The sequence below is a fragment of the Tiliqua scincoides genome, chromosome 2, assembly GCF_035046505.1.
Source record: "Tiliqua scincoides isolate rTilSci1 chromosome 2, rTilSci1.hap2, whole genome shotgun sequence".
Taxonomy (NCBI): Eukaryota; Metazoa; Chordata; class Lepidosauria; order Squamata; family Scincidae; genus Tiliqua; species Tiliqua scincoides.
Genome location: NC_089822.1, coordinates 193,768,432 through 193,792,402, shown reverse-complemented (window position 1 = coordinate 193,792,402; position 23,971 = coordinate 193,768,432). Strand labels below are relative to the sequence as shown.

The 23,971-nt window shown below is 42.7% G+C and overlaps 1 protein-coding gene across 2 annotated transcripts; it reads left to right on the top strand.

Annotated features, from left to right (window-relative positions):
- Positions 1 to 1,047: 1,047 nt before the first annotated feature.
- On the top strand, positions 1,048 to 19,984 carry DCTN4 (dynactin subunit 4). Of its 2 annotated transcripts, none has more exons than XM_066614184.1 (13): positions 1,048 to 1,225; positions 4,062 to 4,132; positions 4,920 to 5,098; positions 5,524 to 5,567; positions 7,203 to 7,310; positions 9,926 to 9,999; positions 11,503 to 11,615; positions 11,729 to 11,838; positions 12,903 to 12,976; positions 14,119 to 14,173; positions 16,113 to 16,220; positions 16,605 to 16,702; positions 17,683 to 19,984. In XM_066614184.1, exons 1-13 carry the CDS (start codon positions 1,091 to 1,093, stop codon positions 17,918 to 17,920), a joined length of 1,407 nt encoding a protein of 468 aa, XP_066470281.1. In that variant the 5' UTR covers positions 1,048 to 1,090; the 3' UTR covers positions 17,921 to 19,984. The 2 variants fall into 2 exon arrangements, with proteins under 2 accessions (XP_066470281.1, XP_066470283.1); XM_066614186.1 differs by having other exon boundaries at positions 1,166 to 1,209.
- Positions 19,985 to 23,971: the final 3,987 nt, after the last annotated feature.

The window sequence follows — 23,971 nt, the reverse complement described above, 5'->3', positions numbered from 1 at the left end:
AATTTGATGTGCACATTGTATTTGTATTTCTACAAGTTTGAAAATGGGTCTGATTCATCTACATTTGAGGAAGTTGCAGAAGATGTAAAAACCATTCATTGGAGAGACAACAGGATTCAAATCCAATCAGCTTCAACTAGGATTGTCATGTTGGAACCTGGATAATGCATTTTAACTTTCGTTCTCCTGCTGCAACAAGTGAATCCATCACCACCACCACTGTGATTCTTGCCTGGTTTTTTTCTAGGAAAGGTCGTCCAACCCCATTTGCTTTTGGAGGAGGAAGGAGAGAGGACCTAGCAAGAAACTGGGCCTAAAAACAAAGACTGTGTAGCAGTGAGAGACTGAAAGGTTGGAAGTTCTCCAAGTTCAGTGATCTGAATTCTCAAGTATGAGACCAACCAAAGAGTTTCAGGACCCAGTCCGATCCTGCTTTCCAGCGCCAATGCAGCCGCAATATAACCTTGAGGTAAGGGAACTATCACTAAGGCCTCCCTGACTGTTCCACCACTGCAGGATGGGAGAGCCCAATTGTAACAGGGGCAGGATAAATTGCTTCCAGGGACCGCATTCAGCCCATGGGCCATATGTTTGACACCCCTGTTGTAGAGCCCAGTCCTTGTGTGCCTACTCAGAAGTAAGTCCCATTCTAGTCAATGGGGCTTTCTCCCAGGTAAGTGTAGACAGGAGTGCAGCCTTACAGCCTAAGCCTATGAGTGTCTACTCAGAAGCAAGTCCCATTCTAGTCCATGGCGCTTGCTCCCAGGAAAGTGGGACTCGGAGTGCAGCCTGACAGCCCAGTCCTACCCATGCTTTCCTGGGAGTAAGCCCCATGGACTCTAATGGGAGTTACTTCTGAGTAGACCTGCATATACTTGGGCTGTCAGACTGCAAGCGCTTCGGGGCAAGGAACTGGATGCATCTGTCCTCCCGCTTCAGCTGCAGTCAGCCCCTCCTCAGCTGAATCCTCAGAGGCGGAAATGAATACACTGACCACGTGACTGCTGCTAAGGGGGCGGAGCTTCCGGGTCGCGCCCCGGAAGCGGAGGGGGCTGGGAGCGGCGAGTGACTGGAGAGGCAGGGCTTCGAGATGGCTTCGCTCTTGCGGTCGGAACTGGTGCTGTACCTGGTGCACGGCGAGAAGGAGATCCGCGCGCCGCTCTCGCAGCTCTACTTCTGCCGCTACTGCAGCGAGCTCCGCTCCCTCGAGTGCGTCTCCCATGAGGTAAACTGGGTCCCACTGCTGGGGTGCGGGGGGGAGCGAGGCGGGGTCTGAGCACAGTCGAGTGTCAATTGGCCCCTTCACCTGCCATTCCCTTCCCTCTTTCACCCAATTGGCCAGATGTTTGCTGATGGGGCGGGGACGTGTCACAGGCTCGGTTTTTGATTGGTCCCTGTGGAGATGGCTAGGTGGGCGGGCAGGTAGGCCTCTAGATGGGCTTCTTGATTGGGCGACGTGCCCGTCTGTCAGTGTGGTGCTTCCTTGATTGGATACTGTGGGAAGGAGCAGGGATGGCACTGGGGGGGCAGCCAGGCATAGAAGGTGGGTGTCAAGAGGGTCCTTTGGAACCCAGTCTTGTCTACTCAGAAGTAAGTCCCATGATAGTCAATGGGGCTTACTCCCTGGTAAGTGGACAGAAGTGCAGCCAAACAGCTCAATCCTATGCAGGTCTACTCAGAAGTAAGTCCCATTCTAGTCAATAGCTCTTACTCCCAGGTATGTATGGATAGGCCTTTGGATTCTAGCCTTTGAGCCCAATCCTATGCTTGTCTACTCAGAAGCAAGTCCCATTATAGTCAATGTGTCTTACTCCCAGGTAAGTGCACATAGGATTGCAGCCTCAGGCATCCTAATTGACCTATCTGTTCTTGTCCTATAACTTGGTAGACCTCCTGTGTTGCCAGGCGAGGAGACCCTTTTTGGATTCCCCGAGTGGCTTCTCGGTGCTCTAGTTGCCAAGAGGGGCCTTCTGGGCCAGTGAGGGCTCTGCCCATTGCTCTTCGCTTGTCAAGTGAATCGCCTATAATCATTGGTGCACTGCTTCTCAAACTTTTTAGCACCAGGCCCACTTTTTAGAATGGCCATTTCTCAGGACCCACCAGAAGTGTTGTCATTGACCTGGCAGTGATGTCATGGCCACCGGTGACATCATCAAGCAGGGAAATTTTTAGCGCTCCCCTTACAACAAAATCTGATCACCTAAACATCCTATAGGCTGCAATCCTATCCACACTTACTGAGAGTAAGCCCCATTGACCATCCTTGTTGTTGTTGTTAACAGCATTTATATATCGCTTTTCAACAAAAAGCTCACAAAGCAGAGAAAATCAAATAACGAATGGCTCCCTGTCCCAAAAGGGCTCACATACTAAAAGCAACACCAGCAGACAGCCGCTAGAAAAGACATTGCTGTGGTGAGGAGGGCCAGTTACTCTCCCTCTGCTAAATAAAAGAGGAGCATCTACTTTAAAAAGCGCCTCTTACCCAGTTAGTTAAAAACACATACAACACAGTAGCCTGTTAAAAGTACAGATCTGTAGCATTTCCCTAAATGCAGTCACCTACCATGGAAGCATTAAGTCTAATATAATAAAAATAAAATGCACATTGAAATAAATGGGAACCCACCTAAAATTGGCTCTTGAGCCATCTAATGGGCCCTGATCCACAGTTTGAGAAATGTTGCACTAGTGCATTATGTGAACTGTATGTATAATGGGAGCTGTGATTTGTTTGACCACACCATCATTCTCCTTTCATTTATTATTTACGCAATATATACATTGAAGAGGGTAATTTCTTTTCAGGGTTGTCCTTGTATGTCCTTCACCAGTTGGGTAATATGGTGCACTGTTTATTCCCATTTCTCAGATGAGTTTGTCATGTGTCCGAGCTCACCAATGAGAATAGAACTGAGAAGGAATTTTAACCTGATAGAGATAAAAATTCTCTAGAACGAGGGACTAATGGTTAAAACAGTTTCTTTGCAGTTGTAAATCTGTCCTTGGAGTACAAGGTAGTAGTGTCAGCGCTGAGCAAGATTCTTTTTTTTTTTAATGTATCTGCTTAATAATTTAGATATATTTCATCTCTTCTTTCAACCAAAAGTATCATTGTTTGCTGAATAATCCAAACTGCTTTCAGCTGGGATTAGTCTCCATTATTGTAGGTCTGTTGACGCTTCAGGTTCTGTTACTACAGGTGTCATCCATGGATACAGGAAACTTCAGATAACCGGGATTTTATCCCCACAGTCTTCTGTGCCCATCACCTTTGTTCTTGTTTAAACTTTTGCAAAGCAGTCGGTTTCTTGCTTGTACAGGAGTCTATAAACAGAATGCTTATAGGCTGCCAAGCAGGCAAGAAGCCTGCACACTAGAGGGATATCTTGGAGAACGTTAACAGAAAGCCAGAAACTCTTCAGATGCATAAAATGTTTGACCTTTAATTTTTAAAAAATAAATTGAATCAATGATGTGATCAAAGTGTAAGGAATTTTATTTGCTATGCATTAGTTTCAAAATAGCTATTTGAGCATCTGTCTTGTGGGGAAATAGGTGCAGTTGTGTAACTTGTGCAGTGTCTTATATCAGCATATTAACTCAGAGGCAAACTACACATTAGAAAACCTGTCATAATTTTTGTTTTTCATTAACAGCAGTCTGAAGAACCCATTTATCCCCCTTCCCCAACTGTTTTCCTACTCAGAATCACTCCCAAAGCTATGATAACTTCTGTGCATCTAGCTAGGTGAAAGGGCCTTAGCACATAGTTCAGTAACACGTTACTTCTATTTCTTCTTAATATTATTAAGAAAGCATTTTCGTTATATAGCCTAGTTCTTGCGCCTTAAGGAATTAAATTTTCATTGCTGGAGCATTGTGTGGCATAAGATAGTACAGATAAATGAATGCTGTCTAGGTTAAGAAGCTGCAGACATTGGATAACTGGCTTCACTGACAATGAGTTCTGAAATGCATACTCATCTTGTCTCTGTTGTCATTGTCTCTATACTCATTGTCTCTATACAGTAGGAAATTTCTTGTCTATTGTTTTCTAGGTAGATTCACATTATTGTCCCAGTTGTCTGGAAAATATGCCATCGGCAGAGGCCAAACTGAAGAAGAATAGGTAAGGCTACGTGCTCCTGCCATAACCTTCCCCTGTCCCCCAATCTCTCTTTTGCTTTTGGATATTCTCTTTTCTGTCACTGTATACTCAACTAGTCTACATTTATTTAGATCTAAACACTTTAGTAAAAACTTGAGACACTGTTTTAAAATATATGACTTTTTATGGTCTTGGTGGGATGAGAGATGTGCACTTTAAATATAGCTTTGTATGTTGGGCATTGCCTTCTGCTTATATTCTACCTGCCTATTGCAGACTGCACTTGGTAAATGTAACATATTCCCCCCCTCCCCATTGCACTTGGGTGTGAGGCTGTTCAGTTCTCATGTTCCAGCTTTTTAAAGATGTAAATTCATTCCACTATCAGAAGCACTCTGTACAGTGTTTTATTTTAACTCTGTTGCTGGTGTGTTCTGCCTTGATGTTGCGATGGTAAATTTACACCTGCAATCTTGCAGTGTCTCTGTGTCATTCTGAAAAATATCCTGAGCCACAGACTTTTTGCTGAGTCTCTGCACAAAATATGGAAAGAACTTCAGAGTATTTTACCTCTCTCAATATTGGATCTTGCATGTTTATTGATAAAAGGATGATTTATTGGAACCACCTTTGTCCATGCCAGGTTTTCTGTTTTTTCATCCTTTTTCCTAATGAATATTTTGGGAAGAACTTATATTGTAAAGATTGTTAGAGGCAATCTCTGAGACTTGAAGGCCAAAGCCCTGAGATGCAAGCTTGGTTATGCAAAATTTCATGCTGGTGTGTGTGTGTCTCTCTCTCTCTCCAGATGTGCTAACTGTTTTGATTGCCCTTGCTGTATGCATACTCTTTCTACCCGAGCAACTAGCATACCTGCCCCGCTTCCTGATGACCCAGCCAAGACTACAATGAAGAAAGCTTATTACTTGGCCTGTGGCTTTTGCCGTTGGACTTCCAGAGATGTTGGCATGGCTGATAAATCAGTTGGTGAGTGACAACTGTTGGAAGTGTTGCATGAAAACAGTTCCATGGCATGTTGCATACAGAGTTGTAATTAAAACTGTTTACGTCTCCTATTTTTGATTATGGTAATTTCTTCATGTTAAAGTGAGAAGACAAGTAGGGCTTTAACTTTCACTGGCGAATGGAGACTGTCTTTGAAAACTAGATTCCCTATTTGTTGTTGAAAGGGTGAGGTTAGAGAACATATTTGCTAGTATAATATGGCATATAAAAGATGATAAACCCCACAAGTGCCTCTCTTTACTATTAAGATGCCAGGTATACTAGATATTGATAATATTGCTCATGTGTGATAAGAGGGGGAGAGAACAGGCACTGTTTTTTATTCTGTTGGTCCAATGTGTGTGGATAAGTATCCTACCTTTTAATACATTTTTGTTATGTTGCAGCCAGCGGAGGTTGGCAGGAGCCAGAGAATCCTCATACTCAGAAGGTGTGTAAAAAGTAAATGCACCAGCTATAAAAGCATGGCATGAGAAGGAGAATATTGATTATCTTTTTGCTTATCCCTAGCAGAAGAGAAATTGATATACAGGTGTCTCTCTGTATCTGCAAGGGTTCCATTATGATTCCTCCCTGTGGATATGGAAACCCCAGAAATGGGGGCCCCATATATCCATTACAGTACCTTCGTTATTGTGCAGTCTCATTGGAAGCATGGGTGCTTCTTGCTTTAACAAAGCAACTTCCTTGCTGAATTGAAGAACAGAACTACAGGCAAACAGCCTGCACACTGCAGAGAGTTTAATGGAACTTTAACAGGAACTTCCTGTTAATGTTCTGTTAGTCTCCTTCTAAGGTACTGTAATTGGACGTGGGGAGGAATCTGTGGATAACTGAATCTACTGTCACTGGATCCGTGGATAAGGGGGTTGCCTGTATATTGTTTAATGTAAAAAGTTGACTTTTATGTGATTGTGACTAGGCTGCATCTTCCTCCTCAACTGAGTTTAGTACTCTTGTGTTAAATGGGACTGGAGATAAAACTACTTTAGGGAAGAGTTCCCACAACAGCCACTTGTGCCTATTGATCTCATTAGCTATTGGTCTGCAGTCTGGATCAGGGGTGTCCAAACTTTTTGGCAGGAGGGCCACATCATCTCTCTGACACCGTGTCAGGGGCCGGGGGGGAAGAATTAATTTACATTTCAAATTTGAATAAATTTACATAAATGAATACATTAGAGGTGGAACTTATATGAATGAATGAAGGTTTTGCAGTAGCTCAAGGCCCATAAAAGGCTTTGCACAAAGCAAGGCCAGCCTTTCCTTTGCTGCCACTGCTGCATCACAGTTGTGAAACAGCAAGCAGTGGAGAGACCCCTTATCCCATAGCTCACGAGAGAGGTAAAACCAGCTGGCCATCACACTGAGAGCAGTTGCATCAGGCCAGCACGGGCTCCAGCAAATCTCTGGAGGGCCATAGGGTCATTGGAGACTAGGAGCTCCCTGAGGGCCAGATTGGGAGTCCTCGAGGGCCGCAAGTGGCCCCAGGACCGGGGTTTGGGCACCCCTGGTCTGGATTAACAGTGATCAAACAGAGACTGACACAGTCTCTGTTTCCCCTCCAGGAGTAAGTTGCTGCCCATTGTCCAGGTTAGCATCCTTCCCAACTCCACTACTGCAGTCTCCCCAATACAGGTATCTTTGTAGTTGTCCTCTTTGCAACTGTTTTAGCAAGATTTGGCTAAAATTGGGAAGGAGACAAAGGAATTTCATTAAGAAACTTCTACTTTTTCCAGTATACTTTGAACTCTGAATGTAACCATAGATGGTCAAAGATAGAAATGACTTTGATACTGAACAAAGGGTGGGAAAGTGATCAGGAAAAGGAGTATCATGATTTGGCACAACATGGATAGGTTTGTATTTCTTCAATTAGGAACATCAGTGCAAAATGAATATTTTCTTCAAAAAAGAATGCCTACTATCAGATGTTAAATTTGTCCTATGTGCAGTTAGATTATGCTTGTCTAGATAGACCTGACTTGATATAAGACAGCTTCATACATTCAAGAATAGTGGTTGCTCCAATTCACTGTTTAAAATGAAATCTCTTCCTCTACAGGTTAACAAACTGGTTGAGTACTATCAACAGCTGGCCCAAAAAGAGAAGATGGAGAGAGATAGGAAAAAGCTGGTTCGACGCCGACCTTACATGCCACTGTCTTTTTCGGTGAGCTGGGACACCTGTACAGACTTCTGAAGCTCCTTGGGTGAAAACACCGCTTTTTAAAGGGCAGAAGCATGAGCATTGTTATAGTGAAAGCTTCAAAGGAGGTGAAGCAGGCAAATTTAAAGACAGGGATTCATTTGAACCTCATTGGATCTAATAATCTTACACAAGCAAGTTCTAATCAATTATATATGAAAGGGTTACGGAATGCAATTTGATTATTATTATTATCCAGTATTATTATTAGGTCCATCAGTGAAATGTACCCTAATTTGACTTTTTATGGCATTGTTAAAACCTGGGCTCCAAATCAGTCCATATGCTATCATAGCTTTAAGGTATATAATGCTGGCTGACTGTCATTTGCTAACCTGAGCTTGTAACTCAGTTGGCACAAACTTGCTGTATTTGACTACATATTTTATTCTTTAAGTGGTGCGGCCTGTGTCAGTGTCAAAGGGAGAGGCTTCCTTTTGCTTAGCTGAACAATTTTGCATATGCTTGCAGCCTCTTGGATAACCTTATAACCTGCTTGCTTTGTGCATTTGCTTTTGTCTTATCGCTGCATTTTTCTTGTCTCCATTGCTACCTGCTGCTATTTTGGGCCTTTCTGCAGCAACATACTATACATGTAGTGGTAAGTTTCTTCAGTTTCTGATAGAGTTAAACCCTGTGTAACCACTTGCATTCTAGTGCTATGTTGTTCTTCTCTGTGTCCATATCTCTAGTCTTGGATGTACAGTGGACCCTCCTTAACCATGGGTTCAGCATCGATGGATGCTGAGCCTGCAGCTCACAGGGCCTCCTGGATGTGACTGTAAGCCACTTCCTGGTCACATCTAGAAGGTGTTCTGAGATTGGGTAAGGTTCATGAAGTGGACTGTGGGCCTTCCGCAGCCTCAGAGGGCCTCCCAGATTATTATTATTAACAGTATTTATATACCGCTTTTCAATGGAAAGTTCACAAAGCAGTTTATAGAGAAAATCAAACAAACAACTAATGGCTTGGGGCTCACATTCTAAAACAGCCATTTTCAACCATTGTGCCGTGGCACACTGGTGTGCCACAAGTGGTCCACAGGTGTACCACAGGAATTTGGGGGAAGGTCATTTATTAATAGGGCCAATGGGAGATGTGAGCCCCCACTGGCAGCATGGTGTGCCTTGTCAGTTGTCAAAAACCTGGTGGTGTGCCTTGACCATTTTAGTGCCTTGTCAGTGTGCCATGAGATGAAAAAGGTTGAAAATCACTGATCTAAAAAGATGCAAAAGAACAGCAGCAGACAGCCACTAGAAAAGACAGTGCTGGGGTGAGGAGAGCCAGTTACTCTCCCTCTGCTAAATAAAAGAAGAGCACCCACTTAAAAAGTACCTCTTACCCAGTTAGCAGGGGTTAACATGCAACCGAAAGTTGTGGATGTGAACCAGAAGTGGCTTCCATTCTCATCCAGGAGGCCTTCAGAAGAGACTGGAAGGGCAACCTCTGGAAGGCTCGGCACAGCCTCCAGGTGGGTCCTTGCAGTGCCACGACCCTGGTCCCCTACGGATTTAATTACCCACATATTTTGGTATCTACAGGGGGTCGTACTCCCCGTTTGCAGCCCTGTTGCTGTTTAAACATTAGTTTTGCTGCTGAAAAGCAGTAGTAATCCCCATATTCTATGAGGTTCAGCTCTAAAAAGAATTAATACAAGTGTTATCTAACTTAGCAGTTTGCCACATATAGTGCCATTTGCCATTCAGGTAAATTTCATACCTTCTTTGCTCATTTTAAGTGCTTTTCTTTTCTTTTATAGAGACATAAACAGTACCCCTCAACTTTACCAATAATACATATAGCCTGTGGATAGAGGACTGGATTGATGCCTGAAAATCCTTAGTTCAAGTCCTCACTCTGTTTTCCTGCAGTTAGCCATTTCCAGAATAGCACTCACCACATCTTTGCATTTCAGCCTTTTCCAAGTGTAGAATGGGAATAACAGTGACCTGTCTTGCAAAATGATTGTGAAGATAAACAAGGAAACTTTATCCCTAGGCGTGTGTTTATTGAGACACTTTAGTTACGAAAACTGCCTTGTAGGTGGTTAATAATAATTTAATTGGGGTTTATGGGCTTAAAATTTGCCATTGGTTCAAATAGTAACCACCTTATGGTAGATAACTTGAGACAAGTAAATCTAACTAGAGAGAGAGAGAAAACTTAATATAGATAAATAACTTGAGAGAAGTAAATCATTTGGTTTTGTAGTATTATGTTTTGTCATGATCATCTATATCTGACTGCAGTAGAAGATATTCTGGTCTGGTCTATTCCTTCCCAGTAGGTAAATGTTCATATGTTAGCCATCAAGTGGAACATGAGGTTTAACATCAAACAAAAACAGTTTAGGGTAGACAATTTTAAAAAGTGTTAAACAGCATGCAGCTTTCCTTTCTGAGTACTGTATATTGTTTCATTTTATTAACCCACTAATCAAAGAATTGCTTTGATCAGAGAAAAGCTTTTTACATTTGCTTTTCTTTGCTTGATTCCTTATACACTTTCCAAGCTGTCAGAAACCTTGTGGGCTAATTTCAACCAACAGCCCTTTACTAATCATGTACCTTTTTTGTAGGACAAGTATGGCCTTGGAACCAGACTTCAGCGTCAGAGGCCTGGAGTTCCCATCAGTACTCTTGCTGGACTCTCGTGAGTGTCATATGTGATTGTGGTGAAATAAAATCATTTACAATAGGCTTGCAAATTACCACTTGCTTAAGGCAAGTAAAAACGTGTCTCCAAGCTATCAGGGATGATTTGCTGTCTACCCTTTGCAGATTATCTTCAGAAGGAGCCTGGTCCCTGTAAAAGGGTAAAAAATATATTGCACATGCTCAGTTCAGTGTTGAATGAACTTTTAGTACTTGTGTGTAAATGACAGCTGTCTATCTTTGGGTTTCATGCATGAGACCCATTATTGTCTATGTTAGCTTGATTATCTGGGCTAGTTTGGTACTGTTGGCTTTACCTCTCCATCAGTGGTTCTCACACATTTGGCACCGGAACCCACTTTTTAGAATGAGACTCTGTCAGGACCCACCAGAAGTGATGTCATGACTGGAAGTGACATCAAGCAGGAAAATTTTTAACTATCCTAAGCTGCAATCCTACACAGACTTACCCAGGAGTAAGACCATTTACTATCATTGTTAAAAACATACTTAGTAGCTTGTTAAAAGTACAGGTCTGTAACATTTCCCCAAATTCAGTCACATCCCATAGTAGCATCAAGGCTAATATGTTAAAAATAAAATATTGAAATGAATGGGCACCCACCTGAAATTGGCTCGTCACCCACCTCGTGGGTCCCAACCCACAGTTTGAGAAACACTGCTCTACGTGTTCTGAGGTTGAGTCAGTTCCAATCTGAAAGGTTAAGCCTTTGTATTTTTGCATTATTTCTTGGAAGAAATTTTTCATCCTGAAAGTATTTCTTAGTTAGTTATTCCCAGACTGCCTATTCCTATGCATGATTACTTGGAAGAAATTTCCAAATGTATTCATTCAGTTGGCTTTTTCCCATTTCACAAGGATGCAGTTGATAGTAGAGAAACATCAGGTGTAGGGGTGCTTAATCCTTTCCCTGCTCACTGTTTGCCTTCTTCAAATTAATCACTGCAAGTGACTTTCCTCCTGTGCATCAATTAAAATGTACGTCTGTTGCACATTCACTGAAGTTATCTCATGGGAGAAAAACTAATAGGTTTTTTCACTTTCTTAATCTGATCCCCCCCATGTTACATTTATATTTTAGCGTTTTAAATTCACACTTATGGACAAGAAGGCTAGTTTAAAATCTGTGGGCTACTAACTTTTGTGAAATTTCTTTGCAAATCATTTGCAATATTTCCCCAAAGAAAGCAGTGTTAAATGACTACTGTGCTTTTGGAAAATGCTTCAGCTTTACTAAGCATTTGAAACATGCATCAACTTCCAAATGACTGTGTTAAACAGGAGGATGTTCCAGTTGACAGTCTTCATTTTGAGTTGTTGCTAGAAGGATGTCTGAACATAAAGGATCAATGGACTTTCAGCTGAGCTACAATTTCAGTTAGACTAGTAATTTCATACTGTTGACCTTTGTTTTTAGTAACTGCTTGCAGCTTGCTTACTATAGTAAGCAGACTTCTTTAAAAAAATTATTTGCCTTAGGCTGAAAGAAGGAGAAGACCAGAAGGAGATAAAAATTGAACCAGCCCAGGCTGTGGAGGAAGTGGAACCTCTCCCTGAGGATTATTATACAAGACCAATCAATCTAACAGAAGGTAATAGTTTACATATCTCCAGTGCTTTTCTGCACCAGCTAATGCATTCAAGTGGTAGTCACTGTTGCTCAAAATCTTTGACTAAGAATTTAAACTCTCTGTGCTGTGGACAGTGACAACCTTGCGGCAGCGACTCCTGCAGCCAGACTTTCAGCCCATCTGTGCCTCGCAACTTTACCCCCGACATAAGCATCTGCTGATCAAACGCTCACTTCGGTGCCGGGTATGTAGCTACAAGTAGAAAATAATTTATTATACTTCCATTCCACTCTTCCTTTATAAAACTTTAACACGTGGCAGAGAGAGCCTATCCATGAGGTGATGCAAGTTGCATCAGCTGCAGCTTGCAGTGGCAGTGAGATGGCAGTGAATTCAGGGTTCCCTTCACCCCTAGTATGCTGCTGCTTCCCTTCAGGCCACTGTAGATGCAGTCTGCATTGATCCACTTTCTGTCCACTACAAGCAAGCAGAAACTGGAAAATCTGTCTCCTTACCTTGCTCCTGGTACAGTTTCTCCAAACATGGAAGTGGGGGACTTCCAGTTTGATTTAAAGGACCATGTGGCTGAAGAAGCACCCAGTACAGGCCTAAGCTTTGTGCTAAAAATAGAGAAGTCTTGATTACAGTTCTTTACTGTTTAAACTTGGGCAAGTTGCTTCATCTTCCTGTTCCAGTGGAATATATCTGATTTGGTTTTCAAGGAAATTGAGGTTAAGCAACATCTGCAAAATTCTGGTGTAGAGGACAAAGTACTCTGAAAACCATCAACATCTAGCAGTTACAAATAGAATGAAAATAATCTTAACCTGCCAACAAGAGATACTTTCATTTGAATGAAATTGTCTTTACGAGTTCTCAAAATCTACCGAGTTGCAGAGCCTGAAGTTGTCAGTAGTTCTGGCTTTCTGGCACCTATGTACAGGCACTCTCCAATTTCGTTGGATTCTATTCTAGACAATTGTGTAGGAGAGAAAACTTCAGCAGATCTGTGAGATGACAACCTGCACCTGCTGAAATTCCCTCTTCTATACAATTGTTAAAGGTCCAGGATCCCTAAAGTTGAAAGTTTGCCCATCCCTGTAACAGAGCAAAGAGGGGAGCAACAGAGACTCAGAGATATATTGCTGCTGCTTATGTAAGTGCAGCCAGCATCGGCAAGTGAAATAAGATTGGCCTTGTGGTGTTAGTAGCAGTTTTGAATATTGTTTGGTGCTTGGCTATACAACCTTTGAAACCTTAGTTTTCATATTATACAACCTTTGTTTTAGTAACATTTGTCTTTTCCAGAAATGTGAACACAATTTGAGTAAACCAGAGTTCAACCCTACATCAATCAAATTCAAAATACAACTGGTGGCTGTGTAAGTATATTGGAAATGTGTGATTCTAAGACTTGGACCTAGCTCTCACTGTGGTGGTAAAACTGTCTGTGCTGAACCACTTCACACTGCAGGTTGGGACCCAGATGACTGAAATCTCCTCTATACAAAAAGAAATTCCTTGCATATAGAAAATAGGTATGTTTGGGAGAAGACTAGGCTAGAACCCATTGTCTCCAACATCTTTTTGTATGGAAAAAAATTTTTTTTTGTATGCAGGAGTTTTCAGTCAAATAAGTCCCCATTTACAATCTGAAGTGGTCTAGCTAGACACCGATTTACTACCACAGTGAGACTTGAATCAAAATTGAGGACTTATTTAGCTCTTAAACTTCAGCTTTGAGATGTAAGCTGAGTAGAGCAGTACCCCACTGAGGACTAGTCGTATCCAGCTTCTCAGTGTTCACTGCATACTGGAGGGGGGGCAGTCATGGAGGCTTCCTCAAGGTAAGGGAATGTTTGTTCTCTTGGGGCTGCAAGAGACTTTCATATTTATTGAACTGCACTATTTTTAAATAGTGTTTATGTTCCCACTTCTCTTATTTCAGCATGATCAGACTACAGCTTTCTTCGTGACCTAATCTTTAAATTGTTAGGGTGTATATCTCTTAATATTTGCATTTTAATTCAGTCGTAGATAATCCAAACTTATTATCTGGCATTCCAAGCTTGCTTTTAGTCTCAATAAAACTCAGTCTGGCAGTTGGAATTGCAATTTATGATATAATCCTCTCTTAATTTAAAAAAAGGAACAAAAAAAATCTGTGAACATAGGAAACTACCTTATATTGAGTTAGTTCATTCGTCCATTCTACATTAGTATTGTCTACACTGATTGGACCTCCAGGGTTACAGGTGGTGGTCTTTCCTAGGCTTACCTGTACATGCCGAGGTTTGAACTGCATGCAGGGCATGTGTTCTACCACTGAATTATGGCCCTTCCCCACTCACAATGCGTCAAATATTTTTGCCATTTTTATCTCCAATCTGGGGTCTTGATTTGGCTTGATGGGTGGGCAGATACATGAAAATAAATGAATTAATGTGAAAGTGTGGTCAGAATACTAAAGGCAAGGAGACTCATACTGGAATTTGCTGCTCATTTTCCCCCATTTCTTTTATAGTAACTACATCCCAGAAATAAGAATCATGTCTATTCCCAATCTACGCTATATGAAGGTTAGTTCTTATTTACCATGGTAGCCCTCTCTTGAGGTGGACGTTTGAAAGTTTTTAAAGATTGCATGTGAATGGATATTAATCTCAGGGAGAAAAATATTAAAAATTTGAAGGGGGGATTTAGCCTTCAGACCCCAGTATACTGCTTTCCTTAACTGGCTCACAGTCCAATCCTGAGCTGACCGCAGTGCCCAGGCTCGGCGGCTCCGAGGAGGGCTCCCACCGAATCCTGCACCTCCCATGCTACCATGGAAGGCACCTCGGGAGAAGGGGACATTTGTCCCCTTCTGCTGAGTAAGGGAAGCAGCCCCACAATGAGGCTACTCTCTTTAGCGCTGACCAAAAGGTCGGCGCTAAAGTAAAGGTGCTTGTGTAGGGCACGCAGCCCTGCACGAGCGCCCTGGATCTGCCTCTCTCCTTCTCCCTGACACACCTCCCGCCTGCCCCTGCTGGCCCCCCCGGAACGCTTCCCCCATGCCCCTGCTTCCCGTTCTACAACCCAGCGGTCCAGGAGACTGCCGAGCCCAGTACTGGCTGGTGCTGGGCTAGCACTGGTGGGAGCCTGGTGGTAAGCCCCGCAAACGTGCCTTATGGCACGTTTGCAACTGTGGTCTGCAGCATGGAGCCATGCTGCGGACCACAGGATTGGGCTCTATCACACAAAATCATGATTTGAATGTATTACAATTTTACAAACCAAACCATAGTTTAAGTTTCCCAAAGTTGCAGGCAAACTGGTTTAGAGTTGCTTGTCTGCTTTCATTTTAGGCCAGTGCTCCCATATCTATAGTGCAGGGGCTTCAGAAGGTAAAGCAACAGTCATACCTATGGTCAGTTGAGATGTCATGGCAAACCATCATTAGCATAAACTCTCTTGAAGTGGTGGTTTCTTATTCTGGTTTGGCTGATTTGCAAACAGAGTTGTCAGCTCATACATAATACTATCCTATAGCTAAGCTTGACTACCAGTAGTTTGGTGCGAACTGAGCCTGTGTGCTGTCCACCTCCTGGAAGCAGCACCCAGGATAGGTGAGTGCCACTTCCAGGAGATGGGGGAAGTGGGTGTTGCTTGCCTTTTGGGCACCACTTCTGAGCGGCCCCAAAGCGCTCTGATCAGACTGTCTTTTGCACCCCTCAGAAGGGGCATGGAAGGCTCCTTGGAGCCTGAGAAACGGCACGTGTCTCCTCTGAAATTGGAGGAGGTGCATGTCGCTTCTTGCCGCCCTGAGGTCCGCCCCCTCCACTTGCATTAAAGGGGAGAAGAGCGGAGGCAGCGCTCAGTTGTGGCAGGGGAAAGGGAAGGGGGCAGACCTCAGGATGGCACATGGTTCCTGGCCATGTCTGAGGGCCCCCCTCTTCCTCTTTTATGAGATTGGAGGGGCAGTCCTCAGAGCAGTCCTTGCGCTCCTCCTCTGCAGTCCTCAGGGAAGTCCTTGCACTCCTGCAGCTTCTCTTGGTGTGGTTCTTGGTGTATGAGAGGGGCGTGTCACGGGGTGGCATGTCGCAGCAGCGTCTCCCCCCACCTCAGCGTCCCCACTTGCCTCCCTCTAGGTATACCACTGCATATGAATCAATGGAAAGTGTGGCTTCTTGCCATCAGTCCTGTACCCGTTGCTTTTCATGATCCAAGCACACATGGTTAGATGTGTGATTTGAATTAAAGGAAATAAAATATTGACCATGTAATGTGTGCCTGAAATTAAGTTATGACATGTGGGAAAAATCCCTGTTAAATGACTGGCGGATCTTCTGTGTTTCATTGTTTTGCTGTGTAAGAGATTGGAAACATGGTTATTCCTAAAACATGGCATAGTAAATATATGAATTTTTGAGGTTTCTGGCAGGCAGATGGTTTCTGCCACAGTGTTGTAGGATGGGCTTAGGACAGAAAATACTTTCTGAGATTAATTTGTGTCCTTTGTAACTGTCTTTTCCTCAGGAGAGTCAAGTTCTTCTAACTCTGACCAACCCAGTGGAAAACCTTACGCATGTGACACTGAAGGAGTGTGAGGAAGGTGATCCTGATGACATCAACAGTAATGCTAAGGTATTGTACCTTCTTACTTGCATAGATTTTGGTGTGTTCTCTGTGATAGTATGCTGGTAAATCTACTATGTGTCCTCCTGTTTATAGTCATCTGTATAACACTCTCTTGTTGGAGACAGAGTGACTTTGTAGGACTAAGCAGCAGTTTGCTTGCTGCAAAAATGCTTCCACGTGACATGGGTACCGCTTGACTGCCTCAGCATGCAAGAGACTGGTCGCATGGATGTAGTATTGCATGGGGTATTTTCATGCCAATGCTGTACCTTACTGATGGCCACTGACACTGATGGCCTTTTTTCCAAATGCTGACACACTCTGCAGGAAATGTAGGGGAGTGAGCCTGGTAATACTTGCAATACATCTTTTCCTCACATCATTTTTCAGGTGTCGGTTCCTTCTAAGGAGCTAATCTTGGCTGGCAAGGATGCAGCAGCAGAATATGATGAGCTGGCAGAGCCTCAAGATTTTCAGGATGATCCTGAGTGAGCTTGTGCTTTTTTTCATATCTCATAGGCTGGTTTAACAATCTATTGCCCAGGATTTATTTGTGACTTGGCAAGCTGTCACTTGGCTACTGACCAAAGCATTCATTATTGTTCTCTGTCCTATTCATTAGTTGTGTGAAAGTTAGAAGTTTTTGGAAAAAAAAAATACTACAGTTTATAATTATCCACTGAAATGGCTTGGCAGTAGATTTAGGGCAGACAAAATAAATACTTCACGCAGTGCAGCACATGATTAGTTGTTGGATTCTCTGCCACAAGATGTGGTAATGGCCATGGGCTTAGATGGCTTAGAAGTGAACTGGATGAATTTAATTGAGGCTAGGTTTGTCCATAGCTCTTATTCATTTTGGCTCTAGGGCACCTCCCTGTTCAGAGGCACTGAACCTCTGAATACCAGCTGCTGGGGAGCAACAGCGAGAATAGAGGTAGAGTCTTCAAGCTCTACTCTGTCTGCTTCGTGGAACTGTACTTATACGCTGCATTATAGAATGTTGTTCAAGTACAGCAATATCTTGACATTCATCCACTTGACTTGCTTTGCTTTTTCAGCCGTTTTCAATTTGGTTATTTCAAATTCTGTCCGTGTGCTTTCTTCTTTTGTCCAGTTTCATTCAACCTTATACAACATTTGACATTCCTATGTTTATTTTTCTTTTATTTCTGTTTCTTCACGTGCATTTGCATGTGTTGCTTATTTACATTTTCATTCGCCAAAATAAGTTTGCAGGCGAAATAAGGCTACGCTTTGACATTCATCTATTTTTGATGTTCATCCATGCTCTGGTCCCTAACTGGACAAAAGTACAAGGTATTGCTGTATCTGATATATGTGACAATGGCTTTTGTTATCAGGATAATTTGGAGATTACCTGCTCCTTCAAATATATCCTATAAATAGAAGGCCACAATGTATTTGAAAGACATTGTACTTCAGTATTTTTCTTCTTGTTTTGCAGCATTGTAGCCTTCCGAAAGGCAAATAAAGTTGGGGTGTTCATCAAAGTTACTCCACAGAAAGAGGAGGGAGAAGTTACCGTAAGCTTTAAGATGAAGCATGAGTTCAAAAACCTTGCTGCTCCAATCCGGCCCATGGAGGAAAGTGATCAGAGCTGTGAGGTCATCTGGCTCACCCACCACGTGGAGCTCAGCCTTGGCTGTCTGCTTCCACGAAGCTTGTCAACAACTGGCTCATAAAAGGTGGCCGTGCACTACAACATGTCATTATTGTAGAAGATTGTGTCCCGATGAAAGATTGAAGACACTGCTTCATGGAGGTTCCTCTGGATATGAATATGCACCATGAATTCCAGCCAAAAGGTGCAGAGATGGGATTTGGGGGGAAAAAGGCTGACTTTTTCCTTCACTCCCCTCTCGGCAGTGCCCACTGTGCCACGTGGTCAACTTTATAGCAAAAAGCTCAGTGCACACACCTGTGGCAATCTATGTACTTGCATTATTCTTTGATGAAATCACTTGAGACTTCCTCACGAAAACCTTGACTAGTTTTCTTTGTGTCCTTTTCACAAATCTAGTATTAGATAATGTCAAACCCCTCTCCTTCCTGATAGTTCCCCTTGACTGTAGTAATTATTCCAAGGCCACAGTAGCATTTTCTAGTAAAGCAGTTATCTGCATTGGCAGCATGACATGCTCTTGCTTTCCACCTTGAGTGAGATGTATCATCCGTTTCCGGTAGCACTCTTTGGCCTTTGCTAATCTAACAAAAGTTGCCATTTTGTGGGGTGTTCTCTTGTTCTGTACAGTTTATTAAGGAAAGATGATAAAGAAAAATGTGTTTGCCTCGGTATTGTTCTATTTGGGGGCAGGGCTCAACACTTCTGCCACTCTTGTGCTGGGAAATGCAAATTTAAAATGAAATGGGATATAGGGCAATTCAGAAGTGAAAATGCTGCTATAGACTTCTTATCTAAGTAGAGTGCTGCTGTCAGATTGGGAGAGGAGGCACTTATTAGTGTTCATTAAATTATTTCTTTAGGAATAGGATCAACCAAAGATGTTTGATACTTTTGACAGGTGAGATCATTTGGTATTTACGTTCTGAAACCCGAGATCTGTTGAGGAAGTAGCTACCATCACCCACGATGTATTTTTGCATTGTATGTGAAAACAATTTGCCACACTACTATAAGCATAAATGAATGGCTTTCACAAGGCTTTGTTAGCAGCTGAGTGAATAAATGGTTGTATACTTTATAATGCCCAGAGCTTGTCTCTAAACTTCCACCAGTAACCCTAAATTCAGTATTGCAGTGCTGCATACACATAGAAAATAAAAAAAATCTTCAAACACAGGCTTCTGTGTTAAACACGGTTAATTTTTTTGTTGGTAGATTATGGAGAAGGAATACAGTGGGATGCAGCTGCTTTTTCTCTACATAGTCCTAGGAAGAAGCAACAAAGAAGTGCTGTCAATGGGGACTTAGGACAGTAATGGAGCATGTGAACAACATATGATTGTTGGCAACAGGAACACATTTCAACATGACTGCTCTTTTGTAGTTCAAGATAGATGAGAAAGAGAAATGCAGCTTTCCAGCTTCAGTGAAATATTTCTATATATCCATTATTGGAACCACACTAGAGATGGTTGAAAAGTGGCTTTCTGTAGATTGCAAGTTTTGGAGGTGTGCTCAAATGATCTGCATTTGGATGGACGTTGCGCCTTATTTTCTAGTTTGTGCAATGAGTGTGTAAAAATAAAAATAAAAACGAGAAGCTTAATGTTTACAGGCTTGCGTAGACTATACACAGCGCAGAGCATGTTAAAGTCTAGCCAGTGTTTGTTCTTAAATGTGTAGTGTTAGTGTCTGCTGCTCTCAGTTTATAAAATAATTCAAACTAACCTCTAACTTAACTTCTCTCAAGCAAATTCTTGGCTGAGTAATATTTTGAGAGATTGTTGACGGAGTTGAGACGCCATGCTGAAGTAACGTACACTCACGCTTCCTAATAACGTGTATAGGAAAGCTGAACATTCTTTGGCAGCTTCAGTAGCTGGTTTTGAAAACTTAAAGGGTATATTGACTTCTAATAACTTCATGCAGTGACTTGTCTTCTATTCTTTAGAGTATATGAATAACTGTTAAGATATATTCCACATGTTTCTGCAGAAACCTCTCACAGGCTCCTCTCTAGAGGACACTGGAAGCACTCTGCCTTGATTAACATTAATAAGATTACTGTGTTGCCTTATTGTTTAACTTCATGTAGTGAACTTGAAATAAAGAAGCAAACAAAGTTGTTTCTCCCTTGTGTGTGTCTCTGGGCTTTTGTCTTCCTCATCACACCAATGCTTAAGGTGAAGTGAAGGTAATAACACATGACATTAACACAAAGATTTGGGATTGCATATTTTGTGATACAACATAAAATGTGATTATATGGTTTGTGGGACTCGGTAGCAAAGCAATTTTGTGCCCTTTATTTATGGGCATAAAAAAGGTAGGGGAAGCTTTGTGTGGGGAATGGTCTGGGAGCCCCTGATATTGCAGCACTGGTGGACCTGATAAGTGCCTGCGTAAGAGGTCGCTGGGAGCCACATATAAGGTGTTCTTAGCTTCTAAAGGAAGATAAGGATAGACACATATTTTTAAAAGTTGGATTATGAGGACCAACTGCTAGCCTAAGACGAGGTAGCTGGTAATAAGTTACTAATACTTGCACTACAGCCAGTTTTGCTCAGAGAAATGAAATGATTACTAGAAGGGGAATTAAGATAAATGCAGCCAAAGTTTTCTCTGCTAGTTATGGGAAACTCACTTTCAATTTGCATCCTTATCTTAAAGATCATGGGCCTATTTGTGCATGGCTTAGTGCAAGGATACTTAACCAGGGGTATTGGAACCAAATCACCAATAGTATGGGATTTGATCTCTGAACAATTTTTTTCAAAATAGATTAACAATCTATTTAACAATCACCATTATCAATATGAATTGAGGCATTTTGTTACTAGCTATCCATAAAGTAAAACCAAGCTATTCACATCTTTTGAAGTCATACTGGTACATAATAGGACTGGTGTTGATGATTTTGACAGTCTCTTGTGAAAGGGTTTTGGAAACATATTCAGCAATCCATTGTGGGTCTATAATCGTAAAAAGGTTAAGAACCCCTGGCTTAATGCTTGTGCATGTCATGCTGCATGGGAAACTGTAACCCCCTCTCCCTTTCAACATCCCCCCCCCCCGTTCCCCAAGCTGACCTAGGTAGCTTACCTAATTTTCCTATGTTCTCCCCCTTCTTGGGCTATGCGCCCTTTTCCCTTTTAAAGATGTCTTCTCTCTTTCCTTTCTGTGTAGACAGAAATTTGATTTGTGAGCTAGCTGTATGAAAGGCTAAGAAACATTGAATAGTTTGATTTTCCTTCCCTTTTGTTAAATTATCCCCACAATAACGTCTGTTGTACATTTCCGCCTTGTCTTTCTTCACTGAATAGGGAGCTGTGTTAGTGACTATACCACAGGGTTCCAGCACCTGAGATAAAATTCCTCCCAACTTCTAGCATACCATGCCTGCATTTGACAGGTAACCATGATAGCTATGAATTGTATTACATAGACAAAAGCATCACCCTGTGCTAGTGATCAGGCCAAATTTATTTATTTATGCTCTTTTCATTAATGTTTGTAGTATATGCTGCTGGAGATATTTTGGAATCTTTACTTAAAACATTAGATGCTTCCCTATAAATTATTATTAATAGTTAAATCACAATAATTATTAGATCACAGTAATTGTTTAATGTCAAAAGTTAGTAATGGTAGCAAAATTGTTTGGGTCGCACTTTAGTGCAGAGCCATTCTTTAAAACCATTTTGTTCAACTGGATGCACTGGACTGAGGCCTAACAAGATATATATCCATGTCTACAAATAACAGAAACAGTGGGGGGGGGGGGCCCTAGCTGTGGCTACTCATGTTTAACTACTTGGCAACTTCTTCCATGCAAGCATGCCTTGATTAAATGGGCAGTCTATGAGGGTTAGCACAACTGTAAAATGTTCCCTGTCAATATGGAAATCTGGTTGGCAGTGAAGCCAACCAGATTTCCACTCAAGCCACCAACTGACTTGTATGTGTTCACCATTTTTGGCGGGCTCACTGGTGTACACATCTGGTCCCTGTTGCGTATATGCAACATTGGGCAGAAATGGCTTATTAAGTGGGAGATGGGGAACTGAGAATGGGAATGGTTGTTTGCATTCCCTTAGGTGTCTGCATCTCCACACAGATGCCCAAGGTGAAAGATCAAAAGCTGCAACCCTTGCCTTTCTGTCATCATTTCCTCCTCTGGCTCAATTTGGGGATTCTGTGGTTGTCAGCGGGTTGAGGACCAAACAGAGCTTTTGAGCTCTTAGAGAGAAGAGATACAAGTTTCTTGACAGTGGTGCTACAGCGGGCATCTCATAGATTGAATGTCACACAGTCAGGCAGTAAATACAGGTGGGACTTTGGTATCCACTGACTTAACTCACTACTGATGGGGGGGGGGGTCCACCTTTAAATGCTTTGTAACAAGGGAAAAGCACCAAAATCCAATTTCTTACCTTTGCCCTGTGAAACTGCACTGGATGCAAGCTTTAGTAAATTCCATACCATTAGATTCCATTATTCACCCCCACCTAGTGACTGAATGTGGTATAGCATCTACACCAATGCATTGCGGGATGACAACCAAGGAGCAAGAAACCTGGAAGTGGGTCTTTAAAGCTATTTTTCTGATTTGTTATCTACTGATAACAGGCATGACCTGTAATAGCAACTAGCACACCACAGAGATACAGAAGGAGAATGTTTGTTTTGCAAATTCACGTTTTCAATGAGAATCTGGAGCTTCATGTCCTTTTAGTTTTTTTTCCTAGCTATCTGGCTGACTTCTTGTTTCTAGGTGTCTTTAGTTCCATTTTTCTACTACTTCACCCCTCACAGAGAGTGCTAAACTACCTATTTCACATAGTCTATTAACAGGTGATCTTTGTTAACTGGGGGGGGGGCCTTGCAGCTTGGGAAGTAAAACTGTTATTGGAGGAATTGAGAATTAGTACTTGGATAACGTGTCTGCCCACCTCACCTCAAGCAAAAACCAGAAGCAAAGATCAGGATGTGTGCTCTTTTGTATGCAGGGCTGCATTTTATTTTGTGTGAAAGTTGTGCATTTGTAAATATTTAAAAAGTGAGATGCTGGGATTGGTGTTGTGGCTCTGAATAGCTTAAGCTGGTTCCATGTTGCAGGGCAAGGAGGACTGAGAGCACAAGCCTATGCTTGACTACTCAGAAGTAAATCCCGTTGTCTTCAGTGGAGCCGACTCTCAGGAAAGTGTGCATAGGATTGCAGTCTGAGGAGGGGGGGACTCAACTGCAAGCCTATAATGTAGAAACTATTGTTAATATAGTAAGAGATGAAGCTGGGGCTGAGGGGCACTTTCCAACCACCAGGGGAAGAAGTCCAGTGTTAGGGTGTCATTTTGAAGAATGAGTACACAGGAATGACTAGAGGTGGGTGATCGCAAAATAAAAATACATAACGCTGCTTTCTGCCCTTCTTACTTTGTAAAGCACACACACAAAAATTTGGAATCTGCAAAATCTGTGGAAAAAATAAAACTATTCTCTACACAGCGATTTTCAACCTTTTTCATCTCAGGGCATACTGACAAGGTACGAGAATTGTCAAGGCACACCATGGGTAGAGGCTCACACCCTCCAAAGGCCTTACTAATAGATACCCTCCAACAAACTCCCACGGCACACTTGCAGACCATTCGTGGCACACCAGTGTGCCATGGCACAGTGGTTGAAAATGCCCGCTCTGACAGCTCTCCATGAATGTGCTAGAGCCCAATCCTAGCCACACTTACCTGAGAGTAAGCCCCCCTGACTAGAATGGGACTTGCTTCTGAGTAGACCTGCCTAGGCTTGGGCTCTGAGGCTGCCATCCCAGCCACCCTTTCCTGGGAGGAAGCCCCACTGACTAGAATGGGACATGCTTCTGAGGAGCTGTAGCTGGTTCGAAAGCCGCCCACCTGAGGGGCAGGCAAGACGAACACACCTCAGCTGTGAGCCCTTCCCGGCTGCCACTCCCAAGCCTGCGACAGCCGCCCTGCGGCCGCCAGGGAGCAAACCCCTGGACTCGGCTCGCTTCCGCTTCCACAGGGCGTGTGCCGCTCTAGGCTTCCTCTCTCTCTGGTCCTGGTCCGGAGCTTCCGGTGGGCGGCCAGTTCGC